The 22,649-nt window shown below is 36.6% G+C and overlaps 2 protein-coding genes across 6 annotated transcripts in view; one reads left to right on the forward strand and one right to left on the reverse strand.

The window, feature by feature from the left end:
* Positions 1-11,470, reverse strand: part of LOC135685050 (patched domain-containing protein 3) — a 29,471-nt gene extending 18,001 nt beyond the window's left edge. Inside the window, exons 1-3 of one of the 5 annotated variants that reach the window (XM_065200783.2) lie at positions 11,180-11,470; positions 6,958-7,181; positions 4,527-4,599 (exon numbers count right to left, since the gene is read on the reverse strand). The gene's annotated coding sequence lies outside the window, so the exon portion shown is untranslated. Of the gene's footprint in view, positions 1-4,526; positions 4,600-4,749; positions 5,557-6,957; positions 7,182-11,179 lie in introns of those variants that run through there. The other 4 variants (XM_065200784.2, XM_065200782.2, XM_065200786.2 and 1 more) reach the window with 4 other exon arrangements.
* Positions 11,471-18,173: 6,703 nt separating this feature from the next.
* Positions 18,174-18,896, forward strand: LOC135685567 (nucleoredoxin-like protein 2). Its single transcript, XM_065201549.2, has one exon. It carries the CDS (start codon positions 18,240-18,242, stop codon positions 18,696-18,698), a length of 459 nt encoding a protein of 152 aa, XP_065057621.1. The 5' UTR covers positions 18,174-18,239; the 3' UTR covers positions 18,699-18,896.
* Positions 18,897-22,649: the final 3,753 nt, after the last annotated feature.

Genomic DNA, 22,649 nt, shown 5'->3' on the forward strand with positions numbered 1-22,649 from the left:
GCTGCCATTTTCTCCAACTGACTCTCTATTTTACGCATGCGCAATTGATTGGAAATAATGTAAGTTGCTGCTAATATCTGGAACACACCTTCGGTTAATTTGATTCGACGCGACAGACAAGCGGCCTTTAAAGCCAGTCGCACTACTGCCGTTTTATGCGACAAGCCTGATGAATTACTGTTGCATTTAATTATTTAATGCGGCAATGGATTCAAGGTCGCGTTTGTGTCGCATTCAATTGTTACACTTAGTTTTGTAACCACTTTCATTTAATTCAACACGGCAGAAAACCGACCTTTAAACTAGGCCTTAGAACCAGTATTCGCGTTACTGGAAGCGTGAAAAATGCACAGTCATCATAATTATTCAAATCTGATTACACCATAACGCCTGGTTTCCACTGGGCGATTATCGCGATAAAGGCGACAACTTCAACTGACTTTCTGCTTTTATCGCTATAATCGCCCAGTTGAAACCAGGCTTAAGAAAGATCGTGCAAAACTGAGTAAAAAAGAAAAAAAAATCAATGTAATCTGACCGATATGCGAAAAGTTATTTATGTTGAAGGTTAAGTGATAGTGCAGTCGTTTAGAACTTGAAGTGTGAAAGTTACTAAACAAGCATGAACTTTGCTACAAGAACACAAGTCGATATGCTGAATATGATGGTATGCATATTAAGCTTAGAAAACTCCCTAAAAGCTTTCTCTGGGCTCGGGTACAAAAGTTGTATGGACAGAAGTTTCAAGTAACCAACATTCAGTCTACTTGCAATGATAATTTCTGGTTGATCTATTGAGAAAATCTGCAGCTGCATTAAATAACTAAAAGTTTATCTACAAATTCAAGCTGCCTGATTTACTTATTCCCAACCACGCTCATACTCTCCTAATCTATAAAATTCCCACGTTGAATTATCTTAAGCTACCAATCATTTCATTTGCTGAGGCGAACGACAGAAAACCGCAGTCAGTAAAACTTCCCGCCGGTTACAAGGTATAGTTTTTTTCATAGCAGCTTGCAGTCTTTTATTTACAATGAGATCAAGATGGAAAACAAATGATCTTACGAACCTAACTTTCTCATTAAAATTGTACCCGTAACAGAAGTCGCATCCTCCACATTATTAAAACACCTCCAAATTCATTGTAAAGTCAAACGCAAAACAAGAGTAGTCACTATATTAAAATTTTATTCTTCACAACTTGCACCATTCTGCACGTCTGCCATATCAACATCGCTTTTAAGACCCCGCCTACCAGAGAGAATCTGGCTCTATTTGGTACCAGTTTTGAGGTACCATAATGAAACATGTTCTAAAGCTTTAACCAAATTCCTTCTGGTCAAAAGTGGTGCAAATAGGACTTTACTTTCATCTCTGTCACCATTTAACAAGTGTAATGAGGTGGGTTCTGGTCAGGCCTATTTTAGTAGGGATATTTTATTTTATCATTCTGAAAAAAAGCAAAATTTCAATACATCTTTGGATGCGACTTCAAAAATATACGGTAGGAACGTTGAACAAATGCTCGCGTCTAAAAGGTGAAGCTAGAAAGATTCTTGTTTGGCCTTAACATAGGGTTTCAGTCGGCGGTTCCCTATAAATCGATAGGTTAGGACTGAGCAAAATGTCCTACATTCAGAATGTCCTACTTCTCAATTTTTTGCTGGCCGTATGCAGAACAAAAAGGGAACCAAAATTGGATTGGGATAGAAAAGCTCTCCTTCGGAGCATTCAAATGACGAAAGAGACAATTTTGCACCAGAAGCACACTGTGGACATTCAATGGTATTATGTTTAGGGACCTTGGGGATACTGTTTAATACCAAATTGCATTATAGGATATCTTTAGGCTTGATGTTGACTTTCTAATCTGTAGCCAGAAATATCGGGACGCGATAAAGTGATCCATGACGTTTGAACTGCGAGAAGAAGATAATAAGCCACACATGGTAAACCTCAGAATTACGGCTTAGTAAATTCATGCATGCACTTAAAATCAGCATTTTTGTAACATTGTGTATTTAGAAGGCATTATTCACCTGCTAGAACTTGTCACTGGCAGGTAGGATGCTAACGGGTCCATGCTCTTAAATAATCCTCGCGACCATAGGGTATTCAGATCCTCCCGGTTGGAAGATAACAAGACCTGTAAGCAGCATTCATAAAAAATGAAAGACAAGCTGTGTCAAGTTTCACTTTTCAAAAATTTGTAGGTTGGCTTTGAGTGCAATTTAACGTCCGCACCCCTTTAATTGTGTTAACCAGAGCTGTGATCCTTTAGTCCAACAACCACGCTCAGAAGGAACCTTGCTATTACCGAGCGAGTGACGATTTCAAATTACGTTAACGATTCACAAAGTGAACATCCAACCAAGTTAATCATCAGCTCTTTCAGGGCATTATGCAGACATTCTACATAGGCTAGTGAACCATGGATCTATCGCATTTACTCAACTATAACCCACCTTTGTTTATAGCCACTTCGGTTATAAGTCACAGTAAATGGGGTTCTTAAAAAACGTAAGCTGTCCTTGGTTATAAGCAGCACCAACAAAGCAATGCAGAGAAATACTTTGTCTAAAAGACGGACCAAAAACTGATAAAAAGCTGATTATGTGCATAAACCAAAAAATTGACGTTAGAAGTTCAACCCACAACAAATCTTCCAGATGACGGAGCATCAATATCGTCCTCAATATCAATCAATATCAAAATCAATTTAAGCTGCTGCCAATAACCGAATAAACATGGTATATCATCAGATGGAACACTAGTTTAAAGCATTTTAAAGAAAGAGGAACTCTTGTGAGCATACACAATCGAGAAGGAAAACAATATAAACGGTAACCTTAGGGAAAGCCATATGTAGAACCTTAGGTTATAATCAAACCCTGGCAGTATTCCTCTTGGTGACTAGCAAAAAGCCAGCAAACTAGCACAAAGTTAAACATCTTTAGTCTCTATTTTCTTTTTTCTCCAAATTTGCTTTTTGAAACGAGTGAAACTGAGTGTAAATACAACACTGTAAGAGTACATGTTTGAACATAGAAATGGCAGCTGCTTTTTGCTAAAATCTTTCTACCAAAAGATAAATAAGTCCTTACACGATTGATCCTTACAAGAAAAATTTGAAAGTTCATTGAAAATATTTCTGAAAATTCGGAGTAAGTCACTATGTGCAATTGCACGAATTTTTAACTAGTCAATAAAAGTAGCTTCCACGCTATGCTCAGTAATCATTGTACAGTTAAATACATATCAAGACAATTGAAAAGGTGTTTTTGTGAAAATTTTGCAAAAGAGCATTAGGTTTTGGCAACAAAGTCGACTATTTGTAGCGACGATTTTGAAGAGTCAATAAGTCGAAGCTCTAAGCATCACCTATGCAGAATCGAATACTTGTTAGCCACCTTCGGAGTTATACCTCGTTTTTCTAGAACATGGCTAATTTTCCATGACTGAAACGATTTCTTACGTATTTTACAACAGGTGAATTTGAAAAGATCTATACAGCAAATGAAAGAAATTTTCAAAAAAAGGTATGGGATATAAGTGCCTTTAACCTTTTTGTTTATTATTTCTGAATTATTTTTAATTTATACATCTAACTGCTGTTCTCATGCTTTCAAATGTACGATTGCATTATGAAAAACATATTATTTGAGGTTACCTGTCCTCAATCTGGGATCAAAAGATTCTAAATTCATAGAGTTTGTTAAATATGACATCACATTTTTTTTATTCGAAAGGTTTTCATGAGAACTGATTATTTTTTAACTCAAAGGGATAAAAGAAATGAAAAATGAAGCTAAATTCCTTCTAAGATTTTGCCAAAAAACATGCAAAGAAAGGTGATGACGAATATCAAGAGTTAACAGTTACATTATAGTTTAAATTAACCTTTTTAAAAGTTACGGACAAATGCAGTGATGTCACAGAGGGATTATAATGCAGTAAACACTTCTAGTTTTATTAATCTTTGTTAAGTTTTGCTATAATAATCAATGGGATTTTTCTCAAGGAAAAAAGACAGAAATTTAGACAAGCATTTTTGTCTTGGGTTTGCTCAAAAATATGGCTTGAATTTTTTGCCTCGTTGGAAATCTCGAGACTTCGACTAGAAATTTTTGCCATTTCAACAAGAACACACAGATTACATATATATTTACCAGATATATCATGGGGTTTTTCTATACTCCCAGCTATATTACTGGCTAGTTGCATTATCAATATCTGATTGATTTCTTAAATTACTGTTTTACAGTCTTTCTTTCTTTTGACCAAGAAACTTATCAACATCAGCAATGCTGTAGATCTAAAACTGACTATATTGCTCATGGAAATTATATATCAATTTTGAATTTAGCAGAAATTTGGAAAGATATTTGAACTTCAAATGATATTTTGACTAATATGTCTTGCGTCCAAAAACGAGGTACAGTTTGAATAATTTTTAACTGATGTAGGAGTGCGATTACAAAATGCAAGTTACAAAATTACGTTAAAACAAAAATAACAGTTACCTTTAACTCCAATTTTTTTGCATCATCTATGTTTCCATACTTTCACAACTTGGACTCAATCAGAGAAATGCTTCTGAAACAAAAACAACAAACGCATTACCGATAAACATTGAGATATACAAAAATAAATTTTGAGAAAACATGAACAAAATGGAGCTTATCACACTAACATTCGAGCAAAATTGTAATAATTCCAACAGGTATTTTTGGCAAATCTGCTTACATTCGCAACACACTCCTATTACAATGGCAAACAATATCAGGTCGTGTCGCAGACTTCAATCAATCAAAATGCAAGAAGCTTGTACAATGTAATCATCAATGAAGAAGTTGAACTTCAGAAACTCCGACTCTGTTTTCAAATTCATTTATATACAACGAGCTGGAATGTGACCCGCAGTATTAGCGCGGGTAATCGTTAGGACAGGTGTACTGGACCACTGTATGTGCTTCTTTCTAGGTCAAATAGTCGATCTTAAACAGGATAAAATACTAACACAAAAAACATTGTTATAGGCTCCTGTTCCTTAAGGTCATATTCAGGTCGAACAGACGCTAAAAGTTATATTCATAGGCTGCACCAGCTACTAGGCTACGGAAGGGTGGAGAGAAAATTGAAAATTTTTAGACTACGCGCTTAAACTGTCAGAAAACGACTTTGTACCGCAGGAAACGCCATTGAGAACAGTCATGTCTGTCTTTGGCTAAATAATGCAGTTTCGGAATCAAAGAACTTTACACAGAGAAAACCTGGCAAAAAGGTACCCCTCCACTTCCCAACATTCTCTCATAAAATTAAGCGAACATCGAGGAAAATAATTCGTCTATTTGCTCTGTAAAATAAAAGTTATAGGATCCATTCTGAGTTACTCTTTTGAAAGGACCCTTGCTGGAGATTTGCAATTGTCGAAAAATAATATAAGAGTGGTCTTCCAAAAAGAAACTTCATGCAACGATTGAAAAGGGTGGGAACGTTCTTTTTTGGTAGGAGTGGTAAAAAATGCAACAAGTCGAGGCCTTAACAGGAGTCCTACATCTTAACAGGAGGGGGGGGGGGGGTGGAGTAGAGGATCTTAACATGTTAACATAGCACACAGATTGTATCACGAGAAAGGACATGATAGAACGTTCTAAATCAGAATCAATGAATCTTAGGGATAATGTAAAAAGTCGTCTTGAACAGACCTATAACTGCATGTGGACGAAAATCATTCAAACACAGAGCAGGCGCAATATGGAACAGACTATCCATTGAAGTGAAAAGCATTGAGAACCATGGGAATTCGGAAAAAGAGTTATCAACAATATGTAATACTTTAGACTCGAATTGGAATTGGAATTTCATCTACATGAAACTGAAATCATTTGGAATCTTATCTTTAGTTTCTTTTACTCAATCTGACTTAAGTTTTTTTTAAAAAACATAGTGCAACGTGTTGATTTATTAATATTTTTTGCCACATTGATCTCAGACGTTTAAGTTTTTAGCACCAGCTACATGCTGCCAATTAGCAAACACTGCATATCAAATAAAATTATGTATGTATGTATATATGTATGTATGTATGTATGTATGTATGTATGTATGTATGTATGTATGTATGTATGTATGTATGTATGTATGTATGTATGTATGTATGTATGTATGTATGTATGTATGTATGTATGTATGTATGTATGTATGTATGTATGTATGTATGTGTGTATGTATGTATGTATGTATGTATGTATGTATATGTATGTATGTAGGATGAGGTTTTAGCTTTGCTTATTAGAAATTCATAATTTACGAGACAATTGGAAATTCATTATTTAACGAAAGAATAAGAAAATATTTATGTGATACTATGGCTTAATTCCCAGCCAACATGATACTCGATATATCAAGTTTCTGGAAAACAATCACCTTGATGTATAGGGATTTCATAGACTGGGGCTATAAAATAGTAACAGACAGCATAGGCCAGTACCGTGTAATAAGCCTTGGCTGTAGCCAAGGAGGAAAATATAGAAGCTACAATCACTGCCAAAAGTCGTGGAACACTAATGTCAGTTTTCAAAGGCAGATTCATCCCCCTCTCCCCCTAGGAACAATGTTGATTTACTATAGAAAAAGGATGGGGTTGTGGAGTACGCTTTTTGGTGTGCCTTGTATAATATTTTTCTATACTTTCAATACTTTCAACATTGTTTTGGGGGAAAGGGGGACGGAAGTAGTTGTGTTCGGGAAAACAAATGAAAAATAGAAAAGCACAGCGCAAAGTGTAGGGTGTTCCAAGTAATTTTGGCAGTGGTTGTAGGCGATTTCAAAATGTGGAAAGCTGTTAGGATATGCATTGCGTTGGAATGACCAGCACAGCACCCCTAAAATCTTTATATCTTTAAACTCTCTCAAGTCGAAAGCAAAAATCGATAAAGTTAACACTTTTACCTTATAAATAAATTGCATCGAGCGTTTGCATTGAGCATTTGCGTCGAGAGTTAATTGAAATAATGAACAAGAGAAATCTTTTTGATTTAATGAGTGAGGAAACAGCATCTTGCAGTCAAAGAACATGTGAAAAAATGATCAAGTTGCCAGGCTGTTCTCTTTGACAAAAACTCTCTCTCGTCCATCTCCCCAGCATAAAACAGGATTCACCAAGGGGTGCCGTCCTAAAAAGTTAAAAAAGGAAGCTGTGCTGTAGGCAAACTCAAGAGACCACACCCATAACCATATCTTTACAAAACCCATTTATGTTAAAGACTCTCCATTGTGTGTAGAAGTCATTAAAACTATTCGATGACACGAAAAAACTGATAAGAAATTGCTCATTCATGAGGAATCTGAAGTGTAACAACGAGCCAACACAGAATTCGTCCAACCAAATATAAACTCACTTGCAAAGGGGGCTAACCCCCCCCCCCCCCGAAAAAATCTCTCTGAATTTAAACAAGGGGGGCTGAGCCACCTCAACAGCACCACCCTATGTTCAATTTATATGACTCCATTATGCTGACTCCATTTAAAACCAGACTCTCGATTAGGATTGTCTAAGTTCGGGTTGCACCCTGGACGGACCAATAAAGAAACGAATGAAAAGAAAACTTTGCGCATAACTTGTAAGACTTATTCTTTGGTAAGCACCACATGTTCAGGCAGTAGAGAAAAATTCTTCAATAGAGGGTATCCCTGTGAAGTACACACTTTCTTTATAAGAATAAAGTCTATAAGAATATTGAGGCTTAAAATTTAAGAATAATTTAAGAATAATGCCAGGCTTAACCTTCATCAAGACTAAAATTTTTCCTTAATCTGAGTTTGCTCCCAAATTAAAACAACTGTCACTTTGACGCTTTTGGAATAGGATCGTATTTGTATCATTAGCTTTTGCATTTTAATATCACATTTGCTGTTCTGTTTGTTCTTGTTGAAATTTATGATGAAGCAACACATCAAAAAATAATTTAATATTTTTCTTTGATCTTGAGGCGAATTTACGCCTTGTGTTGGGCAAGAATATTTCAAAAATAATCTTAGGCTAAAAAACGAAAATTATTAAGAATATTGAGGCTTGGCAAAAAATTAGGTATTCTTATAAAAAAAGTGTGTATATAACGTCAACTCAAAATCATATCTTAGCAACATTCGCGTTTAACCAAATGCTTACAAACGTGTTGAATGAGCGTGGTCATATTGCCACAGAAATGTGGCATTGTCAACACAAAAGAGAATACCTTTTTTCACAAATTAAGATCAATATTTTTTAAAGAAAAATGCTTAAATGCCATCTGTCGAGAACGGCAGGAGAATTTCATCAACGTAACCGCATTTGATATTTTTTACAGGCAAAAACAAGGCTAAGAAAACTGCTGTGATGATCCGCTCAATAAAAAGTACCGAAAAACATATCAATCAATAAAAATTTGAATATGAGATTGACTGTCAATTTAGTATCGCAAATATTCACTCTTCTCACGTCTGAATATTCTGTTTTTATAGAAAACATTTGCACACAATTGTTGGTGCCAAAGTCTGTAATTTTTATGACATGTAAGAATTTTTAATACATCACCTGCTTGAGATACCTACATTACCTTAGTTATTTTTTGTTAAAATTCACAAGCTAAACAAGCAATACAAAAACAAATGAAAGTATTTAACAAGATATACATTCGAGTTTTGCAATAGAATTAATTCAAATTAACATTCGTGAGCAATTAGACAAACGGCTGCAAAAGTAAAAATCAGGGGGTTGCCAAAAGAGATTAGTCATAAGCAATATAAGAGTATGCTGGGACATACTTAGAGAACCAAACCTCACCAATGGGGGTTCGAGATAATAGTAAGAATACTTGAAGCCCTTAAAAATTTGATATGAGAACATTTTTGATAAGTGGAAAAGGATAAATTAATCGGCAGACATAAAAGCAGTTTTGTCGATAACAAAGGCTCTTTGACAAAAATTGGTATGAAGAAATATGCATTTTAATTAATGACTGGTCTTTTAGGTGAAAGAGCCTAGATCTGATGCACATATGTTTTTTTCTCACTATTCCACACAGACACGTTTGTTTAGGGAAGTCAGCGGCTATCCGAAACATAGGACAAGAAGTTCGCAGAAGTTTCTGTTGGTTTCACGATCAAATTTTCAAGGGAAACCCCACTCTCTTAGAATTTGATGGTGGATTTGCCTCTATGGTTGCGCTTGATAATGGATCTGATGAAATAATGTCCCGATGAATATGTCGCAATCTGGTGGTGAATGTGCTGCAATCTTGCAATGAATGTGATGTGACACATTAAATTAAGTCTAAGTATAGTAACATGGCATGGATAGGGGGTTCGGAGATATATTCTGTCTAAACGTTTCTGAAATACAAACTTAGTGAACACAAACAATCTCGTGCGAAAGAATCTTCAAATATGGTGGTTCGGGTTAAGAATCTGCGATTGAGATTTTGTTTCCAGACAGGCTCGTCTCTCTTTAGATATTCCTCGTTTAAAAGGCCTGATAAGCTTTACCATCCAATAACAACATCATCAATATATGAAGAATCCTATTGGCATTTGTCGAAATACTTTCGAGAATCAATCATAAAACTTAGCTACATCCACCTATGCTGATTATTAACAGCTCTAAACGTTGCTGTAGTCACAATGTGCAGCTTAAATGCGGTCTCTTGTTAATATGGATTCAACATAATTCTAAACTCGGATTTGAAGAAAAATCGAGTAAAACGCAAGGAAGAGCAGTTATAAACATGTGCTAAAACAAAAAAGCATTATGTAACTGCTCGGAACACTAAATGAAAGTTAATTAGCTACAAATATTTTGATAAGATTTTCTTCGATTTTAAGCAAGACGACTTTTGAATTTAGGCAAATTGAGAATTTACAAAATTGGAAGTATTATTGGAGTCAGAAATTTATAACCTAGTCAAAGGAAATAGCAACTTCATCTATCATCGTTTTTATCACCATTATAATCATAATCAGTGTCGGTTCTTGAACTGAGTCCATTTTCGCTATCGTTCAAGAACAATTGTTCATAGCATATTGATAGGAGTAGAGGTTTTTGAGTTCTGAAAGATTTTGGTTGGACTAGATCTGGTGGTGATGAACTATTATTAGATGTAGGAAAGACCAAATTAGTTACGGCTGGTGATCGTGCTTTTACAAATGTTGCCCCTTCCCTCTGAAACAGACTTCCCTACTCAGTTAAAGCATGCAACACTTTAGAAACTTTTAAAACCTATTTGATTGAGGAACTTTTAAAACCAATTTGAAAAAGTATTTTATTGAATAAATTGTTTTAACTTAGATTTTAATAAAAACCTTTTAAACTTTTACCCCTTTGATAACATACATTTTAAATTAGACTTAATATTTTCAATTGTAATGCGCTATTATTATTCTTATTAACATGGCCCACGCCACCGGGGGGCCGAAAGGGCCGGAGGGGCCATGCTCCCCCCCCCACTTTTTTGCGAAGCAAGTAGTTTTAAAGCTGTAATAAAGGGGAAAAAGCCCCGGCCCCATACTTTTGTTAGCCTTGCCCCCCTTTCACAATTGTGACGCATACGTACGTACGTAGGCCCTGTGGAAACAATATTCTTGAAAACTGATGCCAAGTTCTTTGTGAAATGTTTGAATAGTTTATTGATCAACAGGTTTTCGTATAACAACTAAAATAATAGAAATTGTTTCGATTAAAACCTGTTAATGGCGCATACTGTTATCTTTTTTTCAGCTACCGCATGCTTTGATTTACTTGATGATTGTAGCAAGAAGCATACCCCAAAAAAAAGACGTTGAAACGTGGACTTGCAAGTAAATTTAATTTATCATACCTTCTACGATATTAATTTGTTTTTAGCCAACATTTTCGATGATCTCGAGCCAACTTTTTCAATGATCTCGAGGTGTTCAATGTATCATCATACATACTTTAATTCTGTTCTAGTTGACTTCCAATGTAAGATATCACACTGCAAACGTATGTCATTTACAGACGCCATTTGACTCATTTTGGTTTCAAATTGCCAACGAGGTAATTTTGCAATTTCAAAAAATGCTATAAGTATATATCCAATCGCTAAATACTGACACAATCTATTAACTATGGTGCGGAGAAGGAAAAAAGAAAATATGCGATAAAATTTGGACTTACTTTCCAGGCGAGAGATGATGTTTTGAAGAATCAAAAACAGTAGTTCCGTTGGCTGTGTGTCGATCTTTATTTTCCGAATATGGGTTTTCTCAATTCAGACACCAGGCGTGAGTTACCAGAACGGTAAACCTACAACAAAATAGGTCTAGCAATTGATTTGCAATCAAACCTAGCAACGTCTTTGAGAATTTTCAATATAATTGGCAAATTTCATTCCTGGCCTCTGAAATCACTATTTAAGAAGCAACTTGGGAACAGTCGATCGAATCATTGTTTGTAAGAGGAACAATGGAGGGTAAACAGCACCAGCTTTATGGCTGACAACGTTTGTCTTCAAAGCTTTTGGATAATTCTCTATAATGACAGCTTGGAAAATAGAAAAAACACTTTGACAGAAGACTCTGAGGTCAACGAAACATCTTATTACCTTTTACAATAGAAGGCTGATCATTTAACACACCAGAGCTAAAAATCAAAATAACTGCAAAGGAAATAAGAGCCACCTTCAAATTTCAAACAATTTGTCTGTTGCCAGGCTATTGTAAACAAATGACATGAGAAGTAGCAATGTAGACTCTCGCGGGAAAATGGAAAGAATCGAGATAAAAAACGCCGCTTCCTGCAAAAATATTTAGCGTGTGTTCTTTGCAAAGAGAACCCAAATTGAGATAGTCCATAAGCAAAGGCTATATGGCAAGGGTATCTGCTCTCAGGGACCGTGTAGGTGAAAGTTGGGGGGGGGGGCGGCACTAAAATCCACAACAATACCTGTTATGTGCTTTAAAACCATTTAAAAATCATCTTGCGTTTGGTTTTTAGCAGGTTTAGCTCTCTCCCCCAACAAGTAATGCTAAAAGATGGGACAATCGGTATTTATATGACAAAACACAATTGGCTTACTAGAGCACAATAATTAGCCCCCATCTTCACCCCTAATGCTTAGAAAAGAGTAATAAGACGAAGTTGGTGTTGTGCAAGTAAAAAGGTAACCATTTGGAACACTCTAAGGGCATAATTTAATTTTAGCATTGGTAAAAAAATTGGGTAAATTAGGAAAGGCAATGGGCTCATTTCAAGAAACTAGTGCTTGAATCGGAAAAGCCTCATCGATTCTGTTTGTCCACCACCGTCCGGATTTTCATGATCACATAAATCATTTTATGCGGATTCTCAGTCATCGCCTAAACGTCTATTATAAGAACAACCCTTGAAACATCAGGCTGAGATTTGCCTAAAAAATAAGAGCAACATAAGAAACAAGGCAGGTCAACAAAACACCGAGATTCAACAAAACACAAGAAATACCAGCAAATATTTAAAAAATAAAAGAATAGCAACAAAGCAGGTACAAGTGCAACAGCCAAGACAGAGGAATTTTATCAAGCACGTGTTATGTCCGGACACTGCTATGAACAGGGAACTTGATTACAAGAATAATAAAAAAAATTGGAAACATTTGAGTCCGAAATTATGAGAAAAATAGGAAACGCCAAGCAGAAACTGGAGCCAAGTGTTCTTTTAAAAAACGTGTATCTGTTTCCATTAACGAAAATTATTAAGGCCCATTTTTACTGCAGCACCATCAGAAAAAGACTCCTATCATAATCTTGATCAAACTTGGTATTTTATCTCCCCCTAGTATGTTAGCATCAATCTTTCATTCCAGTCAGATTATCATTCCATGTGGTGTCTTAAACACTATTATGACAGGGATGCCTGCGACGGGGGCGAGAAGGCATGCACCGTAATTTTTCTGTAATGAGTCTCAAGTTTCCTTTGCCCCCCCCCCCGACCCTCTGACATGTGTCGGAGCATAAACTATCGTCCAAGCTTTTGAATGATACATATATGCTCAAACCAGAATAAATGGGCAAAGAAACTTTCCTTGTAAAGTTTCCTTGCTAATTTCCATCTTTTTTCCTTACAAAAATGCCCGATTTTTTTCTTGAAAGAAAATTACATTTACAGTGGAAGCACTTCCCAATAGAAAATGTCCAGAATTTGCCGGTTCTGGTGAAAATAGCTCAGTTTAATTGATCTTCCTTGTTGCTCACAAGAGAAATTTATGCAAAATATCTTTGTTTGAAAGTGATGCTTCGTAACAGTCAAGCTAGAAAAAAATTAGCATTTTGCTAATAATGGAAGCAACAGGTTAAATTATTCATGATCCAGTGTTTTGTCATCGAAATATTTCTGATCAATTCTTTAAATGTAAATATCAGAAAATGAATATATTCAATTCAAACTTCCGACCTGCCCAACAGAAAGAAAAAAAACACTCTTTGGCATGATACCCATAACGATACCCATCACATACCTGCTCTCTATGACAAGCGGGATGCAATTAGAAAGAGATAAATTCCAAAGGCAAGTTTAGCAATCGTGGTTATAGAAGCAATTTGAAGTCGGGGAGACAAAGGGGCACTAAATTTCAGAAAAGGAGGAAATTCCAAAGTTAAAGGGAAACTTACCCCCGTTGCCCACAGTTCGGACGTTCCTAGTTTAAAGCAAGACACTGAACGACAAAAATTAAAAAGTAGACGCTGAAGTAAAAAAATCAATAAACTAAAATCAGAAAGCCAAAAACTAATAAAAAGGGGCTTTTTAAACCAAATAACAGACAATGACAAATTTACTAAATAATCGACTGGAAAGCTATTTGAAAATATTCTTTCTCAGCTGAAGCCTTCTGACTCCTAGAGATAAATGCTATTGCTTTATAGTAATCTTAATGAAGGCAGGGAAATCCCCAAAAATCTTTTAATGCTTTTGTTTTCTTCTGTCATTTTAGTTTTAGCACAGATGGTTGAATCTTTCTTCTTATATTTTACCATTTCTAGCATGCACTGCTTACTTATATATAGAGTACATTGAAACGAACATACATGGCTTGAATATATAAGAACACGAGCCTCAATTTGTGAAAAGTTAAAATACAAATAAAGAACTAGCTGAGGCTGAGGTACCTTAAAATTCAGTTGTGAATGAAGTGGCCTTTATTCTTACGATATAAACTTCAAAAACTTCGGTTACCCAGTTTGCTAGATTGTTATGCAAAATTCCCTGTCTATCTAAGAAAGAGATGGAAAGGGCCGAAGAGTGGAAATGCGAACTGTGAATCACGTAAGAAATAAAAGATGCCTAGTTGAGGTGTTAAAATGCCCAAATGGACTGAAAAAGAATGCTTGAAGGCTATATCAAGAAAACTCTAAACTAGAAGCTAATCTGCGGGAATACTTCAGTCTTTTGCCTGATGCCTGATGGTAAAGTTATTTGCCGGATGGTAATGCAGCAACTAATAGTTAAAAGAAAGGGGAAAAATAAATAGCTAATTTAAAGAGATTGCAACAACTTGACTTAATCTTATTTCTAAATTTGTACTTTCTAGATTTCTTAACTTGAAATTGTAATCTGACATTTTGTGCAATTTGACCAAGTATGTACAAGGAACATCTTCTATGCAGCGCCCGTTATTAAGCGAGTTCCTTTTAGTTGAGCCCCTCTTTTTATTATACATTTACTAGACCACCCAGGGATTGGGGAGGGGGGTTGATCAGAAAATTTAGGTTTTTCACTTCACAAGATGTACAAAGTCAACAAAAGTCACTTTTGAATTGATTTATCATACTTTCCAAGCCTTATTATCTATTATCAATTCAGGCACTCAAAGCTTTGCTAAACATTTCAAGCCTTGGATATATTTTTTGGCGAAAAATAACACAAAGTGCGTCATCGATGTCATTTTTCTCGTGCTACAGACATGCAGATAATAGCTACAGTTTTGTAAGAATTCACTCGTACCGAGGAGGTTGCCGGAAGGCAGCGAAAATTCTAAGAACAAATTATGACAGTGTATTTTTTTATATGGGTTTTAAACATAAAATAAGGTATTCAAACTCAAACTTAAACTATTTTTCAGCATAAAAATAGCTTCTTAAAATGTAAATATATCAAATTATTTAAGACTTTAGGCTGATGGACACATGAAAAGAACTTAAAGGCAAGCTATTGAGCCATGTGGCCAGTCTTATGTGTTTTACATTACAATTTCAAGTTTGAATAAAAACAGTAAGAAATAAATCATAAAAACTATAATAATATAGTAATAATAATGATGATCATGGATAATACTGAATGCAATTATAGAACAATCAAGTTAACAGTTCTAGAAGTTGTCCAGGAGAAAGTGTTTCATCTGATTCATAAAATGATGTTTGATATGCATCTCTTTTAATTCTATGGGGAGAGAGTTCCATAATCTGATACCATCGAGAATAAGAAAGTTTTTTTTAAGTTCGTAGAGATGGATGGAAGAGAAAATCCTTCAGAATAAGACTGTCTTATATTTTACTTATGAACATTTTTTGTTTTTAGAAGCTCGCCTTTGATAGAAGTTCCAGAATTTTTCTTTTTTTCTGTCTCTAGCCAATTTGAAAAGTGGTTGTCCGCAAGGCCTCCGAAGAAGGGGGCGTGGGGGCCATGGTCTCCCCACTTTTTTGCTAAACAATTTTTCAAGATCTTTTGTTATGGGTGTTAAATGTTACCTTAATGGCCACTCACTTTCCAACCTGAGTCGGAGCCCACGGTCCGCCTTTTGTTCTGCATTCAAAAGGAAACAAGCATTGTTTAGATTTTTTAATAGACAACAAAATACAATAGTTAGCATAATAGAAGCTGCAGAAAACACCTGAAATATAGGTTTTATTTTTAGAGCCAATGCTAGCATGTGGCCGTTTTGTAGGCCACCTTTTCCCCATCATGACTGTTTTATCAAAACCCTTGCCCGTCAAAACTTGATTTAACCAAACAGCAAAAGTTGGCCAAATTAAAAAATCACAAAAATAGAAGGGAAACATTTTTTAGCTCGCATTTTGCACAAAAATATGTTTGAAAAAATCTTGAAGCTGCCAGAGACGAAACAAGAAACAAAGATAACAGACAATTCAAACAAAAAATAGGTGATAATCATTGTGATATAAATTGCCATATTTTTTGCACTATTACTCTGCATAATACCTCCTCAAACGTAGCTGCTTTTAAATAGTTTGTTTTGTTAGCCGAATTTTGACATGAGGCGTTACACGATTCGCCACACACTATTTCAAACATGCGGCAGCCCAGGCTGAAGGCTCAAAAAAAACTGTAGCACCTAGCTGCGCCTTTCTTCTTCAAAAGCAACACACACCATGATTATCTTGGTATTAGCAAGGTTTTATCTTGGTATCATAAATACATTGTTTCAGCAGGTGCAACGAATATTCTCATCGAAAATACCCTTTTCGTATAAGCACAGTCAATTGACCAGGGTATAAGCACTTGCATCATGGTGATAGTTTCTTTTTCTAAACAGTCTGTGCACCTGCATAGAAACTAATTATGATAATTATGCAAGTCGGTCTGAGAAAGGACCTTGGAATCGTGGGGCATATCACTTGATGAAAATCTCGCAAACCTTTGGTGGAAATTCTATTGTTACATCTAAAATCCCGGGAAATCCTTTAACTTTCGTTAAAATGTCGATGATGTTTGAAGGAGTAAACGGCACCTCGCTTGGAATCTAGGGTGCACCTGAGGCACGTGATCCCAGCTTTTAGAAAAATGCCCTTTTTTAGAAGTAGCCATTTTTAAAAGTGCTCCTTTTTCTGTGATACGGTGCCTTCTCTCCTACGTATACCCCACTAACATTGAAATGATCCAGACGTTCCCTAACCTGTCAGAGTTTTAGAAGGCCTAGGGACATGTCGTCAGAGAGGATGGTCTCGAAAAATTGGTACTGGAGGGTAAAATTGAAGGTGTTAAAGCGAGAGTGTGGCAGAGAAAAATATTGGTTGTTAAGGTAGTTGCTCCTTTGGCTAAATATGATATTTCTTGATATGAATGAAGATAAACAAACTAATGGTTTGAAGATTTGAAGATTTCTTATTGGCACAAAATCTAAAAATCCAGGCCCTCTTTGGGTAAAATTGTGCCCTTGTGTCCATTTCCCCTAGAAAGGCATGCTAAGATGGAAAGAGGGATCTAAATTGACAACTAGTGCTGCTTGTTACATATATTTAGAAGTAACTGACAACATGGAGGTTTTCAAGACCACGGCGAAATTGTACCAGTTATTTTTAATTGCTGTTCAATTTGTTTGCAAAAATAAAAGAATTTTCGTTAGGATTAGGAGGATTACTGGAGGCACCAAAATTCGAAAATTTTCTGGTCCTTCGGCGGCAACCATGGTAGTTGCCCGTCCCGGTATACAGATCTGGCAAAACTATTAGGAAAGTCCGTTGTTATCATTTTACAATGAATGTTGCGAATTATATGCCACACAGTTAGATTGACAAAATGTATTGCAGAGGTTTGTGACAACAACTTAGGAATCTCATGTAATTATTTTTTAATCAGGTAAATTTGTAGTCCACACCCCCCTCAACAAGGCTTGCCTCGCGACGGCCCTAATGATCATTTTAGCAATGTTTGAAGTTATGACGACATTCACTGTGGAAGCCAAAAAGTGTCACCCGTAGCTACCCCAACCCCTCTTCGAAAAGCTACCAAAATCTAAGAATGCTTCTTTCGAAAATTAGAACGGGGGACTGCTTCCCTGTTTACTATCCTCAGATATTCCTCACAAAAATTGGTCATTTCGCGGTCTTTTGCAAGCGTTTCGTAACCTTTTCTGGCCAACTCTCAAAACCCCATTGCATTTTCATATTGTAAGTTGCAACACTTCGTGAAACAACAGTCATGATTACACAGCAATTTTAATTGAACGTAGTTATTCAAGCAGCAAATATTCGTTTCCGCCTAAATCCCCGAAACAAATAAAAATTTCCTGTTTCGGTTTTCAACAGTCTACCACTTACTATTGACTTTATATAATAGGCAGCAAAGAATAGCCAACTTATTGTCTTATACAAAAGATTGATATAATCGAAACTGGATTATGAGTGGTTGTTGCAACTCACGTGACTTATTTCCATAGCCACGGCTTCTATAATAGCAGTGGAGAACCCCATGGGCGTCGATTTAGAATAAGTCCATTTACAACACGACACTCACCTCACCAGCCATGGCAGGACTACCAGACGGCAGTGTATTCAAGGGCAAGAAACTTTTGAGCCACTCGGGGGATCTTGTTGATGCTGAGCAAGCTTTGGCCAACAAAACAGTTGTAGTCTGCTACTTCTCAGCACACTGGTGTCCGCCATGTCGACAATTTACTCCAATGCTGAAGATGTTCTACGAGGATTTGGAAGACTCCCCGCTTGCAATCATCTTCGTTTCTTCGGACAGAGATGAGGCATCCATGAAATCTTACTTCGCTGACCATGGTGCCTATTATGCAGTCCCATACAGTGATAATGAGCTCTCAACTGCCTTGAAGCAGAATTGTGAAGTTCAAGGAATTCCGAAGCTTGCCGTTGTCGATAAGAGTGGTAAAATGCTTAATGGCGACGGTAGATCCGATGTAGCTAAAGGAAAGCCGTCTGAGGCATTCAAGAAGTGGGAAGACATCTCAAAGGCCTAAGCTAGTTTTGCAAAAGCGATGAACTGCATTGTTGACGCACGTGCCTTCATTTCTCCGCATCAACTCCGCCTTGAACGTTTCCTATTGACAGCGTAATTATTGGTACCTACGAAACAGAAGTTATTTTCTAAACCATTACGTAGATTTGTTACTATCAGTAAACTGAATTTACAATTTAATATTTTGCTAAGCACTCGATTTATTTGTGTCATTATTTATGCCATCTTCAACATAAATGTTTCCTAGGCCTCTATCTCTCAGGGGAAATCCCGGGCTTGCGACCATACAGAAGTAGCAGTACCGACCCAACCGGGGATAGTTTGTTTTGGTATACCTAATCATCTAATTTTTGAACATAAAAATTCGTAAAAACCTACTTTCTTGAAACTTTTGGTGCGCCTTAATAGCATTTTTTTAAAAAATTCTTAAACAAACGACGTTGGTAAACAACGTTTAAAGTGTGGTTGGTTGGAAGTTGATTATCTTTTAGTCTAAAATTGTTGACTGATTGCAACCAGTTCCTGAATATCCAAACTCAATTTTTTCAGCATCGAGTTAATACTTAAATGCTGGTAACTGTGAAAAAGGACCGAGAAACATTTATTTATGATAGGAAACATGCAAGGAAACCGGAAAAATTATAAAAAGCACGCCTCATTAAAACCGGAATATACGCCTGCCTCACGAAATTACTCCAATTGTTGAGAAAAACGACGATAAACACCTTTGCAGAAACACAACCTTGATGAAACATTTCAACACAATGTCCCTCTGAAAAACTTTGAAGATGTCCAAGGGGGTATGGGGTATCGATCAGAAAAGGGAACTTGGGACTTGCCCCGTGTCAAATGGCATAACAAAGTAGGGTTACAAAATAAGATTAAGAGATTGGGGGAGGGCTCAGAGGGTACAGCCTCTCCTGTAAAAAGTGGTCTAAAAATCTAAGAGGTTAACCCTATCCAGACTAGGGGGGCACAAAGTGGCTTTTCTTTCATAACTTCACGAGTTTCAAAGCAAAACCCCTTCAGACCTCCTGACTTTTAGTTTTAACCTGTCTGACAATGTTCATATAAAAAGATAAAAAAATGTTTGTTAATCAGGGGGCTATGTAGGGGCGTTTTCAGAGCTAGTCAAGTCAAAAAAGTTTTCTAAAATTTTCTAAATTTTTGCTCAACCCGGCCGCCGTTATGATGACGTCATCATTAAACCACGTGATTTAAAAAAGAAACAATAGTACTAAAATGTGGAGAATAGATAAGAGTTCCATCAAAACAAAGTTCATTGTCCTAGCTAGAAGGACAAAGAAATTATGGAAGTTTTATTTACAAAAAACCTTCTAGAGAGAAAAAAATAGTTGGATCACAGCTTGTGCATCCTCTGTACTAAATAGTTTCACTCATTTCCATGGCATCGTCCTGTGATTTTGAGCTCGGAGTGAGCCCCCGGGGCCAGCTTTATCTCTTCTAGGTATGTTTACTTTTGTTCACATTTCACTTTGTTTTTTGCATTTCTTTGCCATTATTTATCAACTTTCCTCCGTTGTAGTTCCTCTATGGCCTTTAAGCCTCTCTTTGGCGTTACCAAGGAGATCTGCATGATCGGGAAAAAAGGGGTCACCGAGAAATTTTTCGAAAAGCGGGTTTTTGGGTAAAAACAAATGTTTCTCGATTGCATTCACAGCAATCGCTTCGCTGAGAAAAAGAATTACCTTGCAACATACCAATTGGCGCCCTTCATTTAGCTTTCTTCAAATTTTCACTCAAAGTCTTGGAAATGTGCAGAAAAGTATAAGAGCTCCGAAGCATGCAGATCTGTATCTATCTGTCTGTGGCGTAATGAAAGATCTGCAAATGAGGGGTGATAGAGAAATTTCAAATAAAGGATGTTATTCTTTGTATGCCTAACAGTATTTTTGAGTATCGTTGTAGCGGCTGTATCATTAAACAGCACAACAATGATAACCAGGGACGCCACTATTAAGGGGGGAGGCCTTGTTTGGATTTACTACAAATTTGCCTGATTGAAAAAAGTTACCTGAAATTCTTTAGTTGCTGACACCATCCCACCGCAATACATTGTATCGATTCACAACATTTATATGCATGAAAATATAAGAACTTCCAAACCTTAAGATCTATAAATCGGATTGATGGTTTTAATCAACTTTCTGGTTTCATTGATTAATGTTTTAGCTTATGCAACATAATCATTTTTCAGATTGGAACATAATCTCTAAACTTTTCTTCCTATGATTTCTTATCATTCCGGTAAATAAAAACTTCTTGCACCTTCCCAATAATTCTTTTAAAAGGTGCCTAATCCGAACTCTTACCGCCAAGCTGAAAATTTTCGGCGGGTTCCTCGAAAACGCCCCGCAACTCCTACTTCAGTACGTCCATGGTATCTACTTTGTGCAAAAATCATTTAGATTTAGCATGAGATCTTGAGATGGTGTTGGACGATCGCTGTTAAGCGAGTTGATGCTTGCAATGTGATTCTTGTTCTCTTCAAGTCCGATTCTTTTATGTAAATTGACCTCGTTTGCTAGCTATTTGGCTAGGGCGACTTCAGCACCCCTTTAATGTGAAAATTCATTTTGGTGCCCTTGATATTTGGTCGGCAGGGGGGCAGTTGCCCCTCCTTGCCAGCACGCCACTGATCGTGGGTCTAACATACATCCCTTTCTAGCCCCATCTAATCGCTCTGCATCTAAATAAATTTACTCCATGTACATTTGCTGAAAGGCAAACGAGTTGCCAAATTGGTTACGTTTCGGCATTTTACGCATCTTCAAAATAACCATGTCAAAGACCTTCAGAAAAACACATAGTTTAGAGCTTAGGACGATTACATTATAATTTGAGTACACGCTCATAATGCAGGAAGACTGTTTGTCTGCGAGTGTAACTTTTTTACGAAATTTATTCATAATGCCTCCTAATGCTTCGCATATATTTGTCAATAAGCGATATTTCTCTGTAGTTTGATCTACCTATTCCGCGACAAGTTTCAAAGGATGAGACTACTAGACCTACACTCCACAGTTAGGGTAATCAAATGTCAAAAAATTGGTGAGGATGGTGGGGGTCGTGGATGTGGTGGGGTTGGTGGGTGTGGTGGGTGTGTTGGGGCTGGTGAGGGTGGTGGGGGTGATGGGGGTGATGAAGATGGTGGGGGTGATTGGGGAGGAAGTGCCCTACTAGCATATAAGAAACTCACTTTAAAAAACAGTACAGTCTGCTCCAAAAATCAGATTCTTGCGGACTTGCGGATGTTTTATCGAATAAGCTGAAAATGAAATTGCTAACTTTTCAGAAGTATTTTTAAAAATGGTCAGAGAATAGATCTGTTTTTTCATCAAAGATTTTTCAGGCAAGCAAACACCGTTAGACACTACTTGGAGAAAATCCCTAATAGTACGAACAAAACCCAACAATTCTAGAAATGGATTTTTGTGAGTTCATGACTTTTTACATAGGGACAACTCAGGGACCGCGGAAGCAAGGGGGTTTAGGGGGGCTTTAGCTACCCCAATAATTTCATGCATAAAATCATACAAAAAATCCTTTGATCTTGGTCTTCAGCATGTTTAGCACCCCCAAGCGTTTTAGCCCCCGCAATCTGTAAAATGCTCCACGGTCCTTCGGGCAGTTAGAAAACTTCTTATTGGAGGCAGTTTGAAATGCATCTGGAAGAGCTGTACGTAAAGATCTGTTGGAAGGTTCAAATCACGAAATTCCAAGCTCACAGGCTTTGTTTAGTAAGGTGTTTTTGCATGGAATAAAGAGAATTCCGATGGTATAATAAAACGAAGTTCCATCTTCACAGTCATAGAATTTTCAATTTCGCAGTGAACAGCGTGACATTAATAAATCCTAGAATTGCTCCCATTGCAAAAATTAGCCGAGGGAAATTTTATTTCAGAATAATTCTTTTTAGCTTAATTGCTAC

The sequence above is a fragment of the Rhopilema esculentum genome, chromosome 15 (assembly GCF_057945365.1).
Source record: "Rhopilema esculentum isolate cy_ngs chromosome 15, ASM5794536v1, whole genome shotgun sequence".
NCBI classification, from domain to species: domain Eukaryota; kingdom Metazoa; phylum Cnidaria; class Scyphozoa; order Rhizostomeae; family Rhizostomatidae; genus Rhopilema; species Rhopilema esculentum.